This window comes from Plectropomus leopardus, chromosome 13 (assembly GCF_026936395.1).
Source record: "Plectropomus leopardus strain MGB_pleo_1.0 chromosome 13, ASM2693639v1, whole genome shotgun sequence".
Classification (NCBI taxonomy): Eukaryota; Metazoa; Chordata; class Actinopteri; order Perciformes; family Serranidae; genus Plectropomus; species Plectropomus leopardus.
The window spans coordinates 32,738,245-32,762,772 of record NC_142188.1 but is presented as its reverse complement, the minus strand read 5'-3'; the positions used below and the strand labels follow the sequence as shown (position 1 = coordinate 32,762,772).

The window sequence follows — 24,528 nt, the reverse complement described above, 5'->3', positions numbered from 1 at the left end:
TATTTATTTATTTATTTATTTATTTATTTATTTTTATTTATTTTTTTTTTTACAAAGTCAGTTTGCTTTCTTTCTGTCTTCTTTCAGGTTTTCCATTCTGGGGGAAAGAAATCACACTTGATGCCACTTGATGTCACTCACGGCTACGTTTATAGACTTATCTCAGAGCAGGGGCAGACTGAGGCCTTGGAAGTCCACCATTGTTGTTGTTATTGTTGTCCTACTCGTGCATGGCTTTTTGTCTGAAACTTAATGCGCAATGTGCATCTGTGACGTCAGTGGTCTCACATGATTCTTGCATTGACAGTTTACACAGCAACAGGAGTGACATTTTCAAAAACGTACACTCTGAAACCCGATTTCAAAAGTTTGTGTTTTCAGGCCCCCGAAATGCCGTTGTCGTGTGAACGAAAAGCCAAAATACAACGAAAGTTTAACATGTCACACAACAACCCTTGCTGTGTAAATGGTCCCTAAATCATATTACACCATGAAGGGAGGAGAGGAGCCTCAGAGAGCTTCCAACAGTAAATCCAATTAAGAAGGTCAGTCTTTATAGCAATTTATTTGATCAATTTGACTAGTTACTTAGAAATAAAACACAAAACCAAACTTTTTCTTCCAGGCATTTTGAGTGAATTAATGAATTAATTACTTACTACAACATGGGAACAGATTATTTTACACTTTTTTTTCAGTCAATAACCAAAAAAGGAGTAAGCTGAAGCTCAAGCCTACAAAAAATAGAGCTTAAAATAGAGCTCAAGCTCTATTTTTGCCTCCTTAAATCAACCTGAATATAACCCACAGTAACCGGAACACCAAAGAAACAAAAAAAAAAAATTTAAATTATAAAAATAAACATTGCACTCTAAACCATCATCCTCTGTTATTTCACACTATAATAGATCATGAAATATTTTGCACTATAATCATTTACATTTTGCTTTTTAAAAACTCAACACAGAGCAAAACAAAATAAACTCAGCACTTAGTCCATTCCATGACTAGACTCCCAAAACTTAAATACATGTACATTTTCTGTTCGTTCACTTCACATGTTGTAAAAATGAACAACCCTCTTAAATGATCATTTTCCTCTCTCATATGAAATAAATAATTCCATTGTGTTTACCGGTTTACAATTCCTTTTATCGCGTGTTCCCTCCGCCTATGCCCTTCAAAGCTTGACTATCATCACCTAACAAGTGTCACCTGGTACAGACTACCATCTTGCGGTCAATAGTTGTAGTTTATAAATACACACACACCACTATTTACATTGGCCTTAATAGCAGAATGAGCCGTATTAAGATATTACTTTAAAATAATATTTCCAAGCTTTGACTGCATATCACATTTCACGACGTACAGTGTGTACTGTGTTATGGAAAAGCTAAAGTCAGCTGCAGCTCATGTAAACTCGCTGTGCTTGTCTCATTTCTTATTAATTTCATATAAGCAAAACAAACCACATAAGAAAACTGCTCAGTCTCTAATTTTCAATAAATCAGCATGACTCGCATGCTCCATAAAATAATTCCCTTTTAATTTAGAATTGCAGAGCTAATTTGATTTGCTCCCTGAGGCTCCAGGCAGACACTTTGCAGGAGCAGCATGAACTAAAGGATACATTTGCTGCCAAATTGTTACATCTGAAAAATCACAGATGCTCTTTTTACAGAATCATATACATTCAGCAAAAAAATCACGACTTCAGCCTCCTCAGCCACTGATCTACAGCTTTATCAACCTGTTAGCTTTGAATTCAGGTGTGATTCATCTGAACAGTATGTCAGGATAACGACATTTTTATTTATCTGTTCTGTGTGCAGAATAATTAAAAAGACGACATGTTTATCAGAGCTTCAGAGCTGTTGGTAGGCCTGGGTGTGATGCTAAATGTTTGACAGAGCCAAGCTAGCTGTTTCCACCTGTTTCCAGTATTTATGCTAAGCTAGGCTAACCATATCCCGACTCAGCTCTCTATTTACACAAACATTAGTTTCATATCCATCTGAACAAAGAATCATATCCCCCAAATGCTTTCATTCTTTCAAAAAGACACATTTCCAGTTATGCAGTCCTTAACTTAAGTAAAAGTACCCATACCACACTGTGAAAATACTTTGTTACAAGTAAAAGTTCTGCATTGAAAATGGTACTTTAGTAAAATAAGTATAATCACAAAGGTGTACTTAAAGTATTAAAGGTAAAGATACCCAATGGAAAATAATAATAATAATAACAACGATAATAATAATAATAATAATAATAATAATAATAATAATAATAATAATAATAATAATAATAATAATAATGATAAAATAGATAAATAAATACACCCCAAACACCCTAAAACTTAAAATTCTAAAAATAAAAGCAAGAAAGCAAGACATCCTGGGGGGGGATACATATATAAATGGGATCAGGACCTTACTGTTTACTGTTTAAGAAAATAATAGGCCCAGTGAAATGAATAACTCACTGGTCATTTTTTATCACTAAAAACGAGTTTCTGTTTGTGAAGTTATATTTAATGAAGTGATGATGGTCAACGTGAAACTTTAGACACATTATTGCGCAGAACTCTGTCTCCCCCTGCTGGTGCTGAATAAACACTACACTGTCTTGTAGCCATTCTCCGTCGCTCCATGATGACGAAAATTGCGTAAATGAAGCGCGACAGACGAACGACAATAACAGAATTGTGTAAGTGTCCGAGCGGCAGTCTGTGTGGGTCTGTCTTCTGACGAGCTGAGGACATGTCTCTGTGTCTGCGGTTAACTTTCTGTCCTTCAGCGAGAAGACTGCTGCAGTCCCACAGTTTAACTACAGGTCAGTGTGTGTGTGTGTGTGTTAGCTGTTAGCTGTTAGCTAACGTAGCCTCTGTAATTCTACTCATGGTTTTCATGGAGAGATTAATTGGCAAAAAAAAAGTGTTTTATTATTTTATTTGTGAATATGCAAAAATTGGACATTTCATTGCTTTTTTTGACATTTAGACCATATTGGACTAGGTCCAGTTCCATAACGACTACACTTGTAGTACAGCAGAATTTAATTAAATTATTTTTTCTAAACTATATTTAGAAAGAAATGACTAATAAATCTACCTTGTACCTTGTACATAGACTTGCCAAATCTGGACAAGATAGCAGTGCAAATTATGTTTCTCTTAACTCTTCCCTTAGTTGCTGAATTGGAAGCTGCAAATGGGTGTCTGCATCTGAATCCCTCCAGATTTTATTCAAAAATCCTTATCTCTGTGGTTTCTGTTTGTCTCTTTCAGGATGTTCCCGGGCAGCCAGCGGGGCGGTGAAAGACAAGGAGCCGTTAAAGAAAGCTAAAACCCCTCAGGGTCGGTTTGACAGCCCCGAGGAGAAGAGCAAAGATGTTCTGCAAAGTGAGAATTCAACAGCAGACTGTCTGTCATCAGCTCACACTGCACTCTCAAACTGAACTGAACAAACTCAGGGGAGCAACATTACCTGTGTAGTCTGCTGCTCATTTACAACCATCTACTAAACCTCTGCTGAATTATGACATTAAGTGCAATCAAACATGCAACAGAAGAGACGAAGTCTCTGGCTTTTGTTTGAGATTTAGTGTCTGCAACCTGTCGTTGGTGCAGTTAGCTTTTATAACTATATTACATGAATGCCGCTGTCACACTGAACGTCCCACTGAGCCTTGTCAAGACGTCCTCATCCCAATTCGTCACACAATGCCGCTCTGTCAGAGACCCTCTACAGCCACTCAGGACGTTTCAGGTCTTCTGCGTCAGCTGTTTACACTTCAAGATGCATTACTGTAATGTCAACAAATGCACACGGTGGGATGACTCAGCATGTCCTTGTGTTTACACAACAGTGTGATGGTTAGGTTTAGGAAAAAGAGGCACAGACTCCAGACTTCCGCACAAAAGTCAGTTGTTTGTAGAAAAAAGTCAGTTGTTTATGGCACCCATCCATCCACCATAGAAGCGTACTCACACTCCTTATGTTACGTTGTTACTGGCAGCATTATTACCTGACGCTGTCCCTCAGCGTTTCATGAGACACAACCGGTTCCATTCAGCCGCGTTCTCAAGTGACGGCGCCCATATGCATTACATGCAGACGCATGGCGGACAGACGCATGCAGCATATACAACCAATGCCACCGTTTCTCATCTTACAGTCTCCTTCTGGTTGGACATGGAAGGTGGCTTTTGGCGTTGCGCTCGTACACCAAAAGCTCTGACAGAGCGGCACCATCTGATGAGTTTGGACTGGCCTTGTTCAAACTTTAAAACTTCACATTTAAAAAAGTTAATTATTAAAAGTTCGTATTGAAGTGGCAAATCTGATTCAACTGGCCTAATTCTAAATCGGGTATGTTCCCTCCTAAAGTGGACCATGAGTTAAGAAATCTCTCTCAAAGCTCCAACAAAAGGTGAACAGAAGAGGGGAAGCTGACTGTGTTAGTTGGACTTAACAAATTGGACACTGTGGACACTGTATGTTTTAAAGTGCAGCAGTTGTGTAAGGAAATCATCACACCTAGAGCAGCGTCTTTCTAACTGAACCCTTCCCTTGTTGTCCTCCAGGGTTCCCCGATGATGTGAACCCTGTCACCAAGGAGAAGGGGGGTCCTCGGGGTCCAGAGCCCACCCGCTACGGAGACTGGGAGAGAAAGGGCCGCTGTGTCGACTTCTAGTCCAGCAGTCATGAATGTGATATATCACACCTGTATATAACCAGTGGCACTATATAAACCAGTGATACACATACAAAGACACAAAGTGTGACTCTGACTGTGACTCTATTTATACTGACAGGGAACAAAGAGATCTGTCAGCATATATTATGGACAACATTTGAAACCTGAGCATAGTGGTTTGATTTCTTTCACAAAAGGAACGAGACGGCAATGAGAAACTTAATAAGACAAGTTACAAAAATATTACCTAAAAAATCATACAGTATAGAAAAAGACAAAAAAAGGCCTATAAATTGCTGACAATTAAAATATATGTGTGTGTTTATATTTTGTTCTGTACATAATTTTAAATATAAAATAATTCTAATCATACATATAGTTTTCTGGATATTTCCCCCTTTTTTGGATGTTTTTTAAATATTTAACCCCCCCCCTTTTTTTGTTGTAATTTTTAGGTACGTTTGTTGTCACATTTTACTAATTTTCTTCAATTTGTAGGACATTTCTTGCCAGGTTGGTTATTGCCTTTTTCCCTCCTGTTTTTGAAATAAATCAAACCAGTTTTTTCAGGTTTTAACGGGTCAAATAGCTTGTAGAAGGCATCTGAACACAGCACGGGAAAACTTGTCGATTTAGGTTTCAACGTGTTAATATTGTGCATTTTGTTAAAGGGGGAATGCTATAAAGTCATGAAAAATGACTAAATGTTTGAAGCTGCACTGTTTTGCACAGTGCAGGTGTTTGTTGCAGGTGAGGCTGGTCCTGTAACTCTTCTGTCCACAAGTCTGAATGTAGACATCAATTAAAGAGACTCTATGTACAACTTCCTGTTTGTCTCACAGTTTGTTTTGAGTGTGCATTAAATCTATCTTTAACTTTACATGAACAAATGGGACCATGTACAGGGGTCCCACAGTCATGGAAAACCTGGAAAAGTCAGGGAATAAACTCATTTTCATGGAATTAGTAAAATGCTTGAAAGTTTGGGAAAATTCATGAAATTATGATGCATGCAATGAAATAGTAAATAATTTTCTGAGGATAATTTTCCATGTAAAGTATCATAACTGCAATTTTATTTTCTGTAGCTGTGATGTATGCGATGTGATGACTAATATTTGCATATGTATGACAGCGTTTTGTTTACCATCACATTTGTTTGTTTGTTTTCCCCATGCTTTGTCTCTCCCTCCATGTCTGAAAAATCAAACTTTTAAAAATATACACTAATATTATTTTATACTGTCACTGAGTTAATTATTTTAACAAACATCAGTCCTATTCATAAATGTCAAATAATCATGAATTTTCAGTATTTTAACACCTTTAATGCCAGGTTTTTGTCATGATGACCCAATATTACTTTGAATTTGTGCTACAATTTGAGATGGAGCAATGTAATGCATGGTGACTGTTCATGGAATTTTTTATAATGGTTCATTTAAAAATTCATGGAAAAGTTTTTGAAATTTTGTCCATAAAATGTGTGGGGGAAATATATAGGGTGTAAAATATATAAGGATAATTAAATAAACATAGAAATTCAAAAAAATAAGAATTTTTCCACAATAATCTAAATCTGTTTTCCAACTAATAATTTCATTTAACTTTTATCGTCATATGTACAAGACAATGTTATTTCTTTTTATTTAAATTATAAAACAAAACAAATATTTATATAATTTTAAAAAACGGGTGTGGTTTTAAAGGTCTGTAAGTGTACATTTGTGGATTTGGAGAGCATTGTAATGTTAATAGCTGTGGCAATATTTGTAGTTCTGACTATGAGATTATGATGTCTGCACCTGTTATTGTGCCCGCTAGAGGGCAGCATGAGCCACATCTGCACGCTTTTCCTGCTCAGAGTTTAACCATACTATGTTACCTTCAGGTGCCGTGAAAAATAATGTAATTATGAAGGTTCCATCCGACTAAGCGATAAAAGTAAAAGTAAAAATAATCATAAAGCGTTTATCTGAACTATTAATTTGCCGTCTTCAGAATTTATATCGAATAGACGCTACATACAAGCCGTGTAAAGCCTAATTGAGCCTTATAAGGAAGGAGACTATTGATTAGAAACGAGCGGAAAGAAACAGTCTGAGCAGCGCGTGAAGGCGGCACGCAGGAGCAGGAAGGAGGCGGCGGTAACAAAGCGCCAACAACTGGACGCTCCCTGCCGAACAACGGGCCGATTCTCGGTAAGAATCATCTGTCGTTTGTCTTGTTCTGACGCTGAGACAGGACTGTAGCTGCTGCAGGGACACCTATACAAAATATTTGTTAAATGTCTGTTGGTCTGACTTCCGCCGGATGGAAAAAACGTCAAATACTTAAAATTGGAGATTTTATCAAAAGGAAGCAGCAGCAGCTTGGTGGTTAAAATGCTGAACTGTGAAAAAGCCGAAGTTAACAGTTATGTGTTCATGAGCAGAAATACACCTACGTGTTGTACTTTTCACCTTATTGGAGTCTCATAGAAAACGGTATTGCTGCAGCTTTAATGCTGTACTTCTTGTAGCTTTCTGTGGCTTCTGTTTTGACTCGGTGACTTCAGTGCTGCCATCGTATGGAGTTCTTCCTTGTCAGGAGCTGATTAGAAGCAGCTGATCTTTTGGCGACCTTACATGGTCAGCTCTGTGGACATTACACTGGCTCCCCTCTGTGGGTAGATCATTTGTGTTTGGTGTCACTGCTTGTTGCCATGGTTTCATCTACTGTCCCCCGTGTTGTACATAGTGTAGGGCGAAGTCAGGTTAAGTGGGACAAATAAAATTTTACAAGTTGGGCTCTTTAACCCTTTGAAACCTGAGTAAATTGGTTTTAATTTCTTTCAAAAACAAGGGAAGAAGGTGACAAAAAACATATTAAACTATAATAATTAAAAAAGAAAAAAAAACAAGAATATGAAAATGGAAAAAGTGAGGGGGATGGTTTCATCCACTGTCCCCTGTGTTGGACATAGTGTAGGGGAAAGTCAGTTAATGTGGGAGATTACATAAATGGGACAAAAAAGGATTTACATCTGAAGCTCTTTAACCCTTTGACACCTGAGTAAATTTGCTTAATTTCTTTCATATACATGGAAATAAAGTGACAAGCGACTTAACATGAAATGGTCCAAATATTAGCAAGAAATTGGTAAAAAGTTGTCAGAAAATGATCTTCTAAAAAAAAAGAAAGAGAATGGAAAAAAGGAAATGGTTTCATCCACTACCCCATGTTGGACATAGTGTAGGATGAAGTAAGGTAAAGTAGGATGTCCGGTAAAATAGGACAAATAAGGTGTTACGACATGGGCTCTAACTCTTTGAAACCTTCTTCTGCTGTCAGCTGCTTTTTAAATCTCTCACAGTGGAACACACACATAACACTTCATCAAAACGTCACTCCCATGCTGCATGATCCTGTCCTGCAGGCTGTCCTGTTTATACCATTTTTCTACTGTACCTTCCTAGCAGTTGGTTTTTTTTAAACGTGAGACAACTCTATCCTCCTATTCCATGATTATGCCTATAACAGAATGGCAAGGCAGCATAAAAGCATGATATTCCCACACTGAACAGGCAGTGTAAAAGGGGCTAAAAGTAATGATGCTAGTTTCAGAACAATTGTCTTAGAGTCTGTCAACAAATCTAGAGTTAAAATAATCAGCTAATTGATCAATGGATTTGCAGAAAACACAACAATTTTGGCAATTGATAAATCATTCAAGTTATTAAAAAAGCAGAAACACCTACCATCCTCTAGTTCCAGTTTTTCATGTGTGAGAAATGTACTGTTTTTCTTTGTTTTGTGTCACAGTAAACGGAATACCTTAGGGTTTAAGATTATTGCTTTGTGTGGTGCAAAGTATGTGTTACAGCCTCCCACTGCCTCCCTGATCTCTCCAACAGCTCTGTGTCTTTTCTGCATTTCCGCTGCATGGTGTGGCTCAACTCAACAAAACTCAGGATTTGACATTAACCATGGCCCGTGGCCACAAAAAGCTTCTTTGTGGTCACTAGGCTTGGGCAATATCAAAGTATTACAGTATACCAGTAATACAATACAATACTAGTACCAAGTATTGTCTTTCAATACTGTCATAAATACAGGCACTCCTCTTGCTGTTAAATTCACTGTATAGTGCACAGCATGCACCACCAGAGCTCTGTCTCCGGTGGTGGAACACGCAGCTGAGCTAAAAGACACCGTGGCACCTAGTGGTGGAGGGAGAAGTTACAAGACAATAAACAGCTGGTGGCCAGCAGGCAGAGAGAGAGTTTTTGACAGCTAACTTAGTGAACTAAATATTTATTTTAACAAAACCGGAGCTTGTGATTGTTGAAACAGTAGACTTACTAACTAGATTACTAGCAAGAGTAGCCAAGACGAGCAAGAGTAGTTTGGGTGAGTTTTATTTTGCTTCTGTCGAACTTGAATAAAGTGTGTTTTATGATGCGCTAACAAGGCAATTAAGCCTCATCAGTCCTCAGTGACTGAGAGAAAGTTGAATTCAAAAGGTGCACAGTTGTATTTCTCTTTTTAGTAGGGAAAAAAGGTATGAGAATATGACTTTTCATAGCATGTGTGGGCTTCTATTGTGTATCTATCAGTCTGAAAAGCTTGCCAACAGCGGGCGGATTTAAACCTTCATATACACTATACCCTAGTGACATTTCAGGGAGGTATGAAGGTATGAAATATTACATACTTCCCAAGCCTTGTGGCCACCAAATATAGGTGGCTGTCTGTGTTTGATCAGGTCTGACATTGAGACTTTATGTCTGCATAAGATTACCTGTCCAAGTAAAGGTTATATTGACATGTGCCACCCACCCAAACGCCATTACAGACCATAAGTGGCCCCACCAGCAGGATAATACGCCATGCCACCAGGACATTGGCAACAGAGACTTTGAGTCCTGTGGATCACAAGGTGGCAAACTGGCAACATAAATAGTGAACTCATCATGTCTAAGTTCTTGTCATGATGTGTCCACGGCTCCAGCTACACTGCTACTGTGGACACACAGTTCTCTCCCTGGTTGGTCCGGTGAGCACAGGCAGGCCTGAGCATGCAGTCTTAATGAGATCAGTCAGGTGAGAAGCGAGCGTATCGTTACACGGCCTGGACCCAAATGGAAGCTTGTCAGGTCTGCTCTTAGTGATGCTACGACAACAGGTAGAGGCCTCCCACTCACTAAGCAACTGGAAGTGTGTGTGCACCACTCACATATGTGGAACTAATGTCTACAAGGATGGTGTTATTGATTTAATGCTGTAATCTCCTCTCATCCTGGGTGTCTCTAGAGTTCCAATAGTATTTAAGCTTATTGTTTGTTTAAAGCTTCATATTATTTGTGTTTCAAAGAGAACTCTGTGGTTCTTCTGGGTTTTTACAGTCATGAAAAACATGGAAAAGTCATGGAATTTGTTGCAAATAGCAATGTCTAAAGTTTCAGAAAGCTAAATATACCCTAAACATATTGGAAAAGTTATGGAAATCTGTTTCACAAACCTGAATAAAGTTTCTGACTGTGATAAATGGTGTTATTTTGTTGATATTTCAAGAAAAGGAAGGTGTGTTTTCTTCATAAATCACCAAAAGAAATTAAAGAAAAAAAGTTTTCATTAAAAATTGCAAAATAATAGTAATAATAATAAATAAATACAAATAAATAAACATCAAAACCTCAAAAAAAGAAAAAAAATACCAAAAGTTTTTCTTTAAAAATCACCAAAACATTTTTTTTTTAAAAAATGGCCAGATTTTTTTTAAAGAAAACATGCTTCCAGCTTTGTAAGGAAAAATATAGATATTTAAGGTTGTATGCCCATCCCTTAAGCCAAATTAAAAAAAAAAAAAAAACTAAAGCCCTTCCCCAGTGCTTAAAAAATATTTGACATGCCTCTCCCTTTTTGCACCACCCCCTCCCCTGGCATACATAACTCACAGTCCCTTAGTGATATTAGAATAGTCAGTTCTTATTCTGTTCTGAAGTTTTGAACATATATTCTGAACAAACATATAACAATGAAAAAGAAGTGATAAGGAGTATCAGTGGTTGTTTCAGAGAATGTATGGTTTTGAAAATTTGCCTCAAAGTCGTGGAAATGTCTTGATAAAAATGTATGAACCCTGGTTCTGCTAGAGCTTTACTTGAGTTCTGCTTAGGGTGATAATATATCAGATTTTATGTTTTCTGCCCCCAAGTGGCCATAAATGAATGAACAGGTGAATCTGTTGTCTTCATGTGTTGTACTTTTGTGTCATTGCAGTGCTCCTGTGTGCTACGACTCAGCAACATGTTTGTTGAGAAGACACTGGACAAAAACCTCTGCCTCAAGCTTGCACTTCCTTCAAGGTGCATGAGTGAAACAAAATAATCAAATACATTTTTTCCTCAATTACTAAATTGTTGTCTTCCTTTAGTTGACAGGAACTTCATACATCCCCTTTGTCCAATGGAAGCCAGGGGCTACAGCCAGAGGTGGAAGATGCATTTCCCAGAGTTTAAACACAGCAGGAGATCCCTGAGCCCGACTACAAGAGACAGCGAACGAGGCAAAACAGAGAGAGACACAGACAGAGGAGGGACACACAAAAGCGTTTCCATGGCCCCTACCTCCAGGTACCTGACAGACAGACAGTATGTGAGCAGAAAGCCTCTGTTCTCTGGAGAACAATACACATCCATCTTAAAGAAGACACATCCGCAGGTTCACACAGAGAAGGTGAGGACCACTGACAGGAAAGAGTATTTATTTATTGCTGCTTATTCTGTTCATCTCAAACTACAGACGTGTTTTTATGTAAAGAGATGCTGTCTCCTGTGTGAATCCTAGTGTCAGAGTAACTTTACTTTAAAGGTCAGATCTAATTATCATTCATTGCAGTGATAATCAGCTTAAGGCCTGCAGACCAAATCTGGCCCACAATAGGGTGCTGGATAGTGATACCTGACTTTCTAACTTCAAAACAACACCTTGAAAAATATCCATTCAGTAACATTCTTAATACGATTGGAAATGTTGACATTGAGGGCATAAAATATATATTGTTTAAATCAGAAGATGTATATAAAAAGGCTATAACTTTTTTTGACTTGATGCAGAAAAGAACAGAATGGTTGTAATAAACATAAACAGTAAGACAACTCAGCTGTTACTGGTGTATTGATACTGTAAAAAATGAGTATGGAAACCGTTTCAATTATTCAACATCAGTATGTATTTATAGATTGATATTTTTGACAACATGACCCACTGATGAGTTTCTAAATTACAGTTAAAATAATTCATTCATTCTTGGTAATTGTTTTGTACATTTAATATAAATAAGGTGCAATTTTCATAAAAAAGTAACTGTATTACCTTACCGCAGCACAATAAAAATCAGGGAATTCCTGCATTGTATACTGATAAAATATTGTTGTTTATTAAGTAAGAAAAAATAAGTTATACAATCAGTCTTAATCATAAGTATCAAATAATTTTCAGAATTTTAACCCTTACATGTTTTTGTCATTATGCCACTATGTTTTTAGATTTAAAAATATATATATTTTCAATATGCTATATGCAAAGTAGCAGATGTTCTTATGCTTTGATGACCATGGCATGAATGGGTTTCAGTGGTACATTTTTTTGTACTTAACAGTATGAATGTAACAATTTAGTTTCCACTGTGTATTTTAGACTTATTGTAGGAGCTGAGCTGGAAATTACAAGATTAAACAAAAATACACAAGCTTGCCAAAATGTATGCTATATGCATGAACGCAGACAAAATGATCACAAAATGAAGAACGAAAAATGCGTAAAATGCTCCAGACGGTCCCTAAGGGTTAATTGAAGGTACTGGTTTGCTAACCTCAGTTTACTGTCCTGCAGGAGAAAAATGTTAGTGTCAGCAGAAGAGAAGAAAATCAGCAACACACTGACATGAATTTCTTGACAAGACCAAGAGAGGAGCTGACCTCAGAGAGCTTCAGCCTCTCTCACAGTGACCTCTCACCTTCATCATCCTCGAGAAAAGACCTCGACTCACCCATGGGTGTCTCCGAGCTCAGGTCTAGGCTGAACCATGAAGAACCCACGTTTGGATCACCTCCTCCTGGCAGCAGACCAGCTCGGCGGAACCTCTTGAGCTCCATCCTGGAGGTACAGAGACCAAACCCTCCTCTGAGGCCGCAGCTGACTTCCACCGTCCTCCATCCCACCTACAGCCCTCGCTCAGAGCACTCCAGGCTCAGACTCGGGGGGAGGGACAGGGTAGGTGGGCCAGAGACCAAAATATACTCTTCTGGAGGACACTCAAAAGGACATCCAATGTCTCCCTGTCAGGCAAACTACTGGGCCTGTGCCATCCCTAAAGCTCTGCCTCCATCTCCAGACAGGCACTCCGCAGACTGGGACCCAAACAAGGAGTACCAGGACCTGCTGGACTATACCTACCCCCTGAGACCAGGACAGACGGTCTGTGAGGGGGACAGCTCCAGGTTCCGGGGAGAGTCTCTCCTCCAAATAGACCCCACCCTGCAGGACTCAGGGATTGAGTTGGACCACCTTTGTAGCTCCACAAGCCTATCAGGGTTTGATTTGTCTTTCAGTGTGGGTCAGAGGTCAACTGACCTGCAGGGGGTCACCAGGTCCTCAGACGGCAAGCCCTCTGGTACCCTGCTCTCCCAGACAGACCCTGTAGGTTCGTCCTCGGACAGCTTGGACTGCAGTAACAACAGAGACGGAATGAGTCGTTACATGTTTGACGGTTGCTATCAGCAGCAGAATACACCGTCCTCCTCCACCTTCACCGCTTTTACCCGCTCTACCAGTGTCCTCCCACGGTCCAGGTGTGTAGGAGGGGACGTGGACGAGGAGTTCTGGCCTCTTCCAGAGCAGCTGGTGGAGCTGCAGCTGCTCTCCAGACAGGTCTATACCATGGACTCTCTTTACACTGCACGTTGTAACTACGTAATTCACTCCAAATCACTCACACTTTGTATTAGTGCTAATTATTTTCCAAGTAGGGCTGGCTTTGAAATAGTATTGCAATATTTTAAGGCCATATCATGATACAAAATATATATATCAATATATTGAAATGTCCTGTAAACTAATGTTAACGTCTAAAATGCAAAATTATTGAATGAACTGCAATTACAATAAAGCTAAATAACATATGTAAATAAATAACACTTCAGTGAGGCTTGTGGAGCTCATGGTTAGGGTTAGGGTTCCTCAAGCTCCTCAGTTCCAACCGCATCACTGTCTTGCTCAAATAACGTTAAAGCACATCCTCTCAAGTGATATTCCTTAATTCATATACTGCTCAGAATATAGGAACATGGATGGCTACAAACATGCGTCTTTGATTCTAATGACTATACAGATGATTACAACTCTAAAACAAATCTGCAGTTGAAATGGCTGCAAATCTGGATCATGTAGACACATTTATTTATTTATTTATTCAGCACAGTAAAAACAAAACAGCAGAATAGAAAAAGATTCTGCAGTACAGGTGAGATACAGAAATCCCCTATAGGTTTGTATGACAATGTCACCTTAAAATGGGTAACAAAAACAAATACAGAGTCCTACAATACTAACAAATAAGCACTAAGCAGTACACATAATAGGCAATTGGCAGAGTCCAGTACGGAATACTGGAAGGTGTAAACATTTAGAATGTCTAGTATTGTAATTGTGTACATTTGCGTTCAAATTGAATAAAAATGCTCTACAAGGTGAGGGAAGAGAAGCTGGCTGGTGCAAAATTTTTAAAATAAAAACACGTCTGATATTTATTTTAAAGATTGACAGGGTCTTGAGCTGCTTAATAAGAGAGGCTGAATGATCAGTAATTCATGCTGCTAAATGTGGCAACTCTGCAAAACATTTTTTTAAAAGTATAAAGCTTATGAAGGTGGGTAGGATAGCTCTTTAAACAAAAATACACATAAATTGCACATCGTGGGAAGTAAAACCCTACAGTGAGGGAACAGCCAGACTCAGTGGGTCAGTGGTGCTCAGTAATGTTTGCGTTTCCACAGCTAAAGACAAAGTTTTGCTCTCTGTGTGCAGGTGAGAGAGGTGACGGCCAAGCTGAGCCGGCCTGTCACAGCCAGCTGGGAGTCTCTGGAGCTGGGCACCACCTCCATCCTCTCCTCCGTGACCCTGCCTGAGAAACAGGAGGCTGAATACGAGGAGGACGAGGCGAAGGACAGAGAGCTGGAGGGTCATCAAGACTCAGATGAAGGCAAAGATGAGCAGGACAGAGAGGAGAGGAGTGCTGCTCAGACTGGTATGTTAGAGAGCTTTTCTGGTTTTACTGACCACTCAAAACCTTTAAGAACCATTCATACACACATTAACACACTGCTGGCAGGAACTACCATGCTGGGTGCCACCTGCTCATCAGGAACATTAAACATTCACACAGATATGGGGTTCAGTATCTTTCTCAGTGACACTTGACATGCAGACTGCATGAGCCGGGGATCGACCTTATTATTGGTGGATAGCAGAAATGAGTGTGTCAGCACTGTGTTGTCTGATCCCTTAATTTTCTTCTTGAAGCTGTGCTGATTGTGTAGAACATCTGTCCATCAGGTTGAAGATGTGTGAGGAGCATCCACGTTTTAGAATGTATTGCTCCTTTTTAACCACATCCAATGTGGTTGAGTATTGTCCACTGTTATGACTACATATGAGTCTGACAGACATGGTTGTAAACTGTAACTTGGCTGGTTGGTGGAGACTCACAACATCGAGGCGGTAATTGTGGTTTGTCCAAGTTTGGAGAAATTTGTCTCTGTGATTTCTGCCTCCTCCCCAACACAGTGGAAGTGAATGAAACTGAGTTTGCGATGGCTTTGTCACTGAAAAATGTCCATCTCCTGTCCATCAGCATCAGATCACAGAGCCTGTGAGGCTGCAAGGCGGAGCTCTGGAGCCTGGGAGGAGTCTGTGATAGTGGGACTAAATCCATCTGGTCTCAGGGAGGTGGAGGTTTTGGTGGAGCAGCTGTGTGACATCACCCTGCCCAGCAGCCAGAGGAGCAGCCAGGAGGAGCAGGAGCAAAGTGACTCCCTGATGAGACACATCCAGGTAGAGACACCATCTCACCTTTTGCACAGGATGGCAGTATTCCTAAAAATGACAGTATGAAACAACACTGCCTGATCTGGCATGTAAATCCTGCAGGGTATTAGTGTGACGTGAGCATCATGTAGTGACAGCAGCTGTGACTGGTGTGTGTGTTTGTGTTTCAGGTGTTCTGTTCCCACCTGCAGCAGCTCATCCAGCAGCTGTACACAGTGTCAGAGAAGATGGAGCTGCTGGCTACGCCCATTGTGGACATGGACAGCGTGAGGTCGTCTCTGGCTGAGTTTCAGGTGAGGACTGAGCTGTTTCTACCACACATGGTGTCTGCAGAGGTGGACACACGTTAGTGAACGTGACACTGGCTCTGCTAAAAGCAACCTTGGTCGCTCACCTGTTGATAACAGAGGCTGCAGGCTGACTGTCGTCTGAGCTGAAGCTGACACTGACATATCGATCAATTTCACTCGTTCTCTGTGGGTCTGTGTGCTTCCACATAGATCATGCTCTTTGCAGCCAGGCGAACTGACGCTAAAGTAACAGCGGTGGTTTATTAGATTTTTTGATTGTTTGTGTTTGTGACAGTTGGCTAATCACAACTGACCCTGAAACAAAATGAAGTGCAGTTTTTAAATTCAAATAAAATTAAATTACTTTGAGTGACACATGTATAAATGCATGCTAAGATGTCCAACATTGATGTCACTGGTTCCCAGTCTTTTCCCTTAAGGGGCATCTTTTCTGACTACCCTTGACAAAAGAACATGAACAAAAGTGAACACAGTAACTACAAGAAGTTTGTGTAAAACCAGATTTGGATGAATTTTGAGCACATTATTTCCTGCGAATATTCAGTATAAGTATTCAGTATATATATATTTTTTTTCAATTTACTTTGAACAAGCATCTTAATTACCTTTCATACAAGAAATAAAGCCCGACGTGCTTTACAAGAAAAAAATATTACATGCACCAAGTGCTTCACATTGAAAGACATAGAAGATATAAAGACATAATACAACCTGCGTGTGAAAACAAAATAAGATCAGAATAGAATACACAAAATTCATCTTCACATGGGTAAAATCCGCTTGAAAATACTAGTGACAGTAAGATAAAATCAGGATTAAAATTGAATGCAGAGTTCATAACGTAAGATTGAAAATAAAATAAAAACCACTGACACTGTTAATAAAAGTAAGGCCAAAATAGAGTGTATAAAATGAAGGAAAATACAACATTTTGTTCTCAGTGGTGCGGTGGTTAACACTGTCGCCTCACAGCAAGAGGGTCCTCGGTTCGTCCAGGTTCGGGCAAGGTTCGGACCTTAAGCAGGGGGGCCCTTCTGTGCCAAGTTTGCATGTTCCTACTTAGCCTGCATGGGTTCTCTCTGGGCTCTCCGGCTTCCTCACACATTTCAGAAGACATGCAGGTCAGGTTAATTGGTGACTCTAAATCACCTGTAGATGTGACTGTTAGTGTGAAAGGTTGTGTGTCGATATATGTCAGCCCTGCAATAGTCTGGTGACCTGTCCAGGGCGTACCCCGCCTCTCGCCCAATGACAGCGGGGATTGGCTCCAGCCCCCCCGCGACCCTTACAAGGACAAGCGGTTATGGACAATGAATGAATGAACAACATTTGTTATACTTTTACTATACTTTTCTAATACGCCTTTAAATGAAGAAGGCCTTACTGGGAACCAGTGTGATAAAGCACTAACAAGGATATAGGAAGCAGGGAAGCCTCGAGAGGCTTAATGATTCATTGTTGATCTGCACAAGACTGTACAGCTTTTTATATTCTGAAATAGCTATATTGTACATATTTTTATGCTACAGTACTTCTTTAACCCTTTGTGCCTGAGCAAATCAGCCTGAAAAACATCGGAAGAAGCACCACAGAAAGAAATGACCCAAAAATTTGCATTAAATTAGTGAAAAGCACAGGAAAATTTCCTGAAATTTTGTAAATAAATAAATAATACAATTAAGATAAGTGAAAAAATAAAATAAAGAAAATGAACTGGAAAAAGACCTTAAAAAACGATAACAATTCTGTAACATGATTTTAAATATGTAGTTATGATAATTAGCTATAAATATAAATACAATAAAATAATTCTCTTAATCTACTTGTAATTTGTGGAACACTTCTTACCAAATTGCTTATTGCACCCAAAGGGTTAAACTATCTTTGGCATGTTTTCATTGTAACTTTCTAGTACTTTGCTTTTTTCTGTAGTATTTTTGGCTTTTTTTTTATTATTATTAATTGCATTTTTTTCCTTTATTCCAATTCCTTGTACATGTAAACCTACTTGGCAATACATCTGACAGTGATTCTGAGGTTGGCCTTAGACTGAGCTGAGCAGAAAAAACTATGCACTGCGTCCGTCTCTTACTGGGTGTAAGGTCAAGTGTCATGTTCATCGCAGTGGAAAAGTGATTCCTCAGCAAACTCAAGTCCACTCGATAAGTTGAAAACTCAGTTGTGACTCACTTCCCGTCCGTGGTCTTCTGCTGACACTGTAATGTGACGTTCTCATTGTCAGAGTTTTCAGAGAGAAGTGAGCATCCATCAGCCCCTGACCTCCAGTGTTCTGCACACCGGACGGCTCCTCCTCAGCTGCATCAGGACCATGTCTCCACGTCAGTCTCTAACATGCAACATCATGCAACACAAACCTCTTCTCATCATTTCCTCACTCAGTCTTTTTTTATTCTCTCTCTGCGTCTGCAGTCTTAAGAGACACCCTGCTGCTGATCGAGAGGCAGTCTGGAGCTCTGGAAAGCCACACTGAACACTTTTTCTCCTCCATCCTGTCAGCTAAGGACAGCTTCACCCAGCCCGGCCCAGTCCAGCAGGGCAGAGAGGAGTAACTGTGCCCTGTGGGGGTCCAGGGGACAACCTGAGCAGGCTGCAGGACACATCTGTGATATGTATTACTAATGTGCTTTCTCCCAACATTCAATGATTCCAGGCTGTCAGTTATGTTTCTTTGTTAAAGGGCGGCTCCATCTGTGTTCTTTTTTCATGTTTTGATGTGGGGACACTAAAGCCCTCACACACACTGTTTGCTGACAGTGTTGGAGAGTGAGCAAAGTGTTAGCTTGGAAGGGTTTAGCTTTGAGGTGGAAGATTGAGCTATTTTACAATTACTATTATTGTTGAACCATTATTTAACCAGGTGACGACACATTGAGATTCAATATAAAACTACATTTGTATCATAAAAACCAGGGCACAGAGGCAAAGCAATAGATATTAGTAGTGTAGATACCTCACTGGCTGTTACTCTAAACTCGCCGCGATGCGTCTGCACAGGAAACATATTGGAGAGGTCAAGATCCGCTAGAAAAAAACAACAAACAACGTGTATAGAGAGATGCAGATTCATGAAATTTGTTTTGTTCTAAACATCAGAAAGTGAAAATGATAGTGGTTACTTACTTGAATTAATTTCACTTACTGAAGGCGATTTAATCATCTCTATGACAAATCAGTCATCCTCTGAATAGCCACAACACTGAGACATGCAGACTCAGACTTATGAATAAGCAACATCCAGTGATGGAGTGGAACAAAGTACATTTATTCAAGTACTGTACTTATCTACAGTTTTGAGGCACTGGTCCTTTACCTGAAAATTTGAATTTTCTAATGGTGTCAGTTCCATGCAACTTCATTTAATTCAACCTCATACACACATTTTTTTAGACAGGCTTTGGAAAATAGCGTTTAGACCAAGCAGAAACCTCAGTGGCTGAAAAATGAAGCCAATACGCGAGTGCCAAAAAACTGCAGTTCTTTGAATGGCCTTTTGAGGGGTCAATCCCCATAGACTCCGATTTTAGAATGCTCAACTTTACAGCAGAAATAAACATGTTTACAGCCTGGTACAAAAACAGTTTCAGTCTCTATAGCTGATTTCAGCATCAGGACAACTGCACAGGGGTGAATGTTTATGTAACTCACGCATTATAAAGCAAGGGAAGCATAAAGTAACATTCTCACTGACAATGGCGTTGGCGATGCACAAACCAGTGGTTGACGTCATTGTAGCTACATCCATTACTTCTACAGTCTGTGGCTTTTATGATAAAACATGCATACTCCAACCTTTTAGCGTAAAGATTTGAATACATAGGGAACACAACAGGAACACTACAGACTGATACAAATATGTCAAAAATAATGGAGCCGCCCTTTAAAGATGCTGGCATCTTGTGTGTCAGTTGGATGTGTATGGCACAGCGATAAATCGTGAAGGAAACAATTTATTGTCTAAACTGAACTGATCACATTGAATATTAAGTCCTCAAAGTTCCTTAAACTCTTGTTTGTATGAAGGATTACATGAATGTTCTAACATACCTTTTTCTACTTACTGTCGCTACTCTGTTACTTGTAATGACTGTCCTTAAATGATGAGTTATATTTTCAAATGGAATCACAAACTGACAGACCTTTAAACAGACCTGACTGATATTCACTTCACAGTGCATCTCCTGCGTTTACAGTCACACTTCCTTCCTTTCCAGATGTGTAAGCAGAAATGAGGATAGAGTCCACGCAGCAGCAGCTGGGATGTGTTAGCTGGCGCTGTGTGGAGGCATGAGGTACCATTTAGAGGCATTTCACATTCAGTTTGTGACTGAATCCAACTATTTAAAGACCAAATAAGAACAGAGTTCATTGTTATCTAATTGTGTTGTACTTCAAGTTTATTAAAGGTTCAGTGTGTAAGATTTCGGGGGATTTAGTGGCATATAGTGGTGATGATTGCAGATTGCAACCAGCTGAAACTTTTCCTGGTTACAACTCCTTAAGTGTTCATTGTTCAGAAGTTGTTTTTTTTTGGTTGTTGTTGTTTTTTTGATGAGGAAGGTTTCCACAGAAATCTTTAATTGGACTCAGTGGACAAAATGGCCCTGTGATTTACAACAGTAAAAACACTGGAAAACAGTTTCACGTTACAAATCAGTGTCTCTCCGATGCTGTTCAGCGTGTCGGAGATTAGCCCAGCACCTCACGTGTGCTCAGCTTTTCTTTCTGATAACTAAAGACCCAGATGTTCAGGAGGTTTGCACCGTTAGCCAAATTATCCACAGAGGTCTGCTCCTCTCCAAAAAAACCAAACCCAGTGTTTTTAACTGGTAAAAACGCAGAATAAGCAAGGGAAGAAGGCAAGGAGCAACGTAAGAAGATAAGTGTGAAATTTAGCAAGAAATTAGTAAAAAGTACAAGAAATTAACCTGAAAGTTAGGAAAAGAAAAGGAACAAACAAATAAGGAAATAACCTTCAAAAACTGCTTTAAAATTTTAATAATTCTGTAACATAATTTTGAATATGTAATTATGATTATTATGTAGTTTGTATAACAGTTTCTTTATCCCAAGACATTTTTATATTGCCCTTTTTTTTATCATTTTTTGAAATCTACACATTTTTGGGAATTTGTGGAACATTTTTTAACAAGTTGATCATTACCCTTTTCCCAATGTTTATGAAAGAAGAACTTTTTTGTTCTGGTTTAAATACTTAGAATTATGTTTTTCAGATGCTACTTGCCACAGAGGGACGTCTGGCTCTGGTGGCCCATGAGAAAACTGGAATTTCCCTATTTAGAGCCTGTGTTTGGTTTGTCCATTCTGAGCTACTATAGAAACATGGCAGCGCAACATGGTTTCTGTAGACAAGAACCCGATCCCTGTGTGGATATAAACTGCTTATTCTAGAGCAACAAAAACACGACTCTCATTTTCAGGTGTTTATGCATTTAAGAAAACAATTGTATTATAATAAATTCCATTTCTGCCAATATATCCCCCTAAATCCTACACACCTTTAAAGCTCCACTCATATTAAATTAAACTCTAATAGCTAATATTATAATAGCTTTTTCAGAAATGTAGAATTCTTGTGGAGGCTCTCTCCTGTGACATCAGAGTATACTCAGTGTTTGAGGACACAGCGCTCTGTCAGTCTGACCTCTGATCAGTTGGCAGCTTACACTCATGTACTGTACTGTAGGATATGACTACATGCACTATGATCTGAATGAGGAGAACCTGATTTCCTCACAGGGATCAATGACTTTTAATGTCTCCTTATCAGCCGCTTTAACAGGACAGGTTGTGTCTGTCCACATGTTCAACTCAACACACACAGCTGTTGGATCTGATTTCACTAATATCAGTGTTGTGTGTTCTTGTGTTAAACAGATGAGGTGTATTATGCTCTATTTCTTATGGTTCTTATTTCGGTCAGGCGAGGATACCTCGAGGTCAAGTGAGGTTCAATTCACCCAAATTCTCTCCTCTCACCAGTTAGAGACAAAATTGGACAAATAGAGCATGGACATGGCCTTACATTTTTAAAAAGCCTTTACAACCAAAAAAGCTGAAAGCTTTCACTCTACTGAATTTCAGCAGTCACTGAATAAAGCAGATTGTTTGAAGTGGTAGTGTGTGTGTGTGTGTGTGTGTGTGTGTGTGTGTGTGTGTGTGTGTGTGTGTGTGTGTGTGTGTGTGTGTGTGTGTGTGTGTGTGTGTGTGTGTACGTGTACGTGTGCGCTGCATTACTTTCTGTGTTCTGTGTCTGGTTTGGGCATTTAGAGGAAACTGGAAAGGCTGCTGCACCAACAGGTCAGTCAGGTCTGAGTAGTTCATGATTTCAAACACTTTGGCATTGACTCCATTGTGCTTTAACCCTTTAAAACCTGAATCCAAATCACTTTTCTTGTACTACGTTCAGATGACTTTTACAAGCTATTTCAACCTTTTAATCTGAACAAAGTGGTTTTATTTCTTTCAAAAGCATGAGGAAAAAAGGTAACCAACTTGGCAAGAAAGGTCCCACAAATTGCTAGAAAGTAGTAAAAGGCGACAAGAATATGACCTGAAAATTAGTTTTGAAAAAGGGGGAGAATTATTCGAAAATTATATTTTTAAAAAAGTAAAAATGTCAAGAACACTTTATTTATTTTATATCGCTGTAATTACGTTTCTAAAACTATGTCACAGAATAAAAAATTTACGTTTTTATAATTTTCTGTACTTTTTGGGGCTAATTTTCTTGTCTATTTATTTATTGAACTTTTCTTTTTTTGCTTCTTTTCTGGTAGATTCCTTGTAACTTTTTAATAATTTTGTGCTAATTTTGAGGCCATGTGTTTTTAAGTTGCCCATTGCCTTCTCACCATTTTTGGAAAAAAAGATCAAACCAGTTAGCTCAGGTTTAAAAGGGTTATGGGGAGACAGTGCAGGTGAAAATATTTTTTTTATGTTCATTTTTGAGATTTTAACATGACTTTACATGACTAGTGGAAAGAAAACATCCAAAATACAACTTTAAGTTTTATTTTATTTCAGATTTCTGTTCTGGTACTTAAAAAATTGAGTTTTTGTGGTGATAGTTGAAATATTACGCTGTTAGCCTATAGTGCTGTTTTGAGGCCCTGTGCTGGTAATAGCTAATAACTAGTAATTTGGCACAAATGTCCATTTGGACTTCAGAATTAACTAATTAAAATTTAGTGGTTGGAAGTCAGGGTCACTGTGACCTCACAAAAAATGATTTTGGCCATAACTCAAGAATTCATAAGCCAGGGGGATTTACAGATATGGCAGTAAACAGCAACCTGACTTGTGCGCTGAGGCAAACAACCATGTGGCGGTAGTTCTAGTTTTTCATCTAAAAATGTCAGTGGACTTGCATATGTATATCTCATTTTTTAAGTCTTCTGACTGCTCAAAGTGTTTTTACACTATGTGTCACAATAGCACTACCATACAAGGTGCCACCTGCTACTTAAATCATTCATACATGCTCACATTTGTGGTTCAGTATCTTGCCCAAAGACATTGTGACATGTGGACTGGAGAAGCCAGAGGCTGAACTTGTATGACCTGCATTACTTGCACTACCTCCAAAAAAACAGCTGCCCCTAGTATGTATGCAATGTGTGGAATTTTCAAATACATGACTTTTCTCTCATGCTCTAAACAAGAAATCTTACACACAGTAAACTTAACATTTTCATTCCTGTATAGATTCTGAAGGCTTTTACTGAGGGATTTGTTTATATATTATTCAAAGCTTAATTTTCAGAACATTTTATTCCTATAAATTTGGTGGAAAATGAATTTTTGTATTGCTGTTGACAGTATTCTGATTTGTTGAGTGGTGAAAATAGCCAAATTTCCCACTGTAAAAACACTGAATCTTAATATGTCATCAAAACGAAACAAGAATTTGAAGCTGGCTTATTTAACTTTCGATTTCTGTTCTTGAAATTCATGCAAATTAGTACATATATACTTAGATGATGCCTCATTTGCATATTTAAACATAACAATTCAGACAACCTAATTAAAAAAACATATATATATATATACATATATATATATATATATATATATATATATATATATATATAAATACTCAACTGGGGAAGTTCCATGGTGATATCTAGTAGTCTTTTTTGACCCTTTCCCCTGCATTATCTCCCCTTAATGCCAACTATAAGGAAAACAGCTGCCCATGTTTCCAGATGAGTCTTGATGCTGGTGGTGTTGGGGATGCACACCCTCGACAGATGTCCTAGCTAACACCCTAATGTCCTAAAATCCTAGAAATGTCCTAAAATCCTAGAAATGTTGGAAAATCCTAGAAAGGTACCAAAATCCTCAACCTCCTAAAATCCTAGAAATGTCTGAAAATCCTTGA

General features: G+C 38.9%; 2 protein-coding genes across 2 annotated transcripts; both read left to right on the top strand.

Annotated features, from left to right (window-relative positions):
* Positions 1-2,660: 2,660 nt before the first annotated feature.
* sdhaf4 (succinate dehydrogenase complex assembly factor 4) lies at positions 2,661-5,527 on the top strand. The gene is made up of 3 exons (XM_042502141.2): positions 2,661-2,838; positions 3,293-3,406; positions 4,592-5,527. Exons 1-3 carry the CDS (start codon positions 2,766-2,768, stop codon positions 4,699-4,701), a joined length of 297 nt encoding a protein of 98 aa, XP_042358075.1. The 5' UTR covers positions 2,661-2,765; the 3' UTR covers positions 4,702-5,527.
* Positions 5,528-6,762: 1,235 nt separating this feature from the next.
* On the top strand, positions 6,763-22,856 carry cep68 (centrosomal protein 68). Its single transcript, XM_042502770.2, has 9 exons — positions 6,763-6,905; positions 10,969-11,054; positions 11,123-11,424; positions 12,583-13,620; positions 14,776-14,995; positions 15,602-15,801; positions 15,966-16,088; positions 18,349-18,445; positions 18,537-22,856. The coding sequence occupies exons 3-9, from the start codon at positions 11,155-11,157 to the stop codon at positions 18,674-18,676; spliced, it is 2,088 nt and encodes a 695-aa protein (XP_042358704.2). The 5' UTR covers positions 6,763-6,905; positions 10,969-11,054; positions 11,123-11,154; the 3' UTR covers positions 18,677-22,856.
* Positions 22,857-24,528: the final 1,672 nt, after the last annotated feature.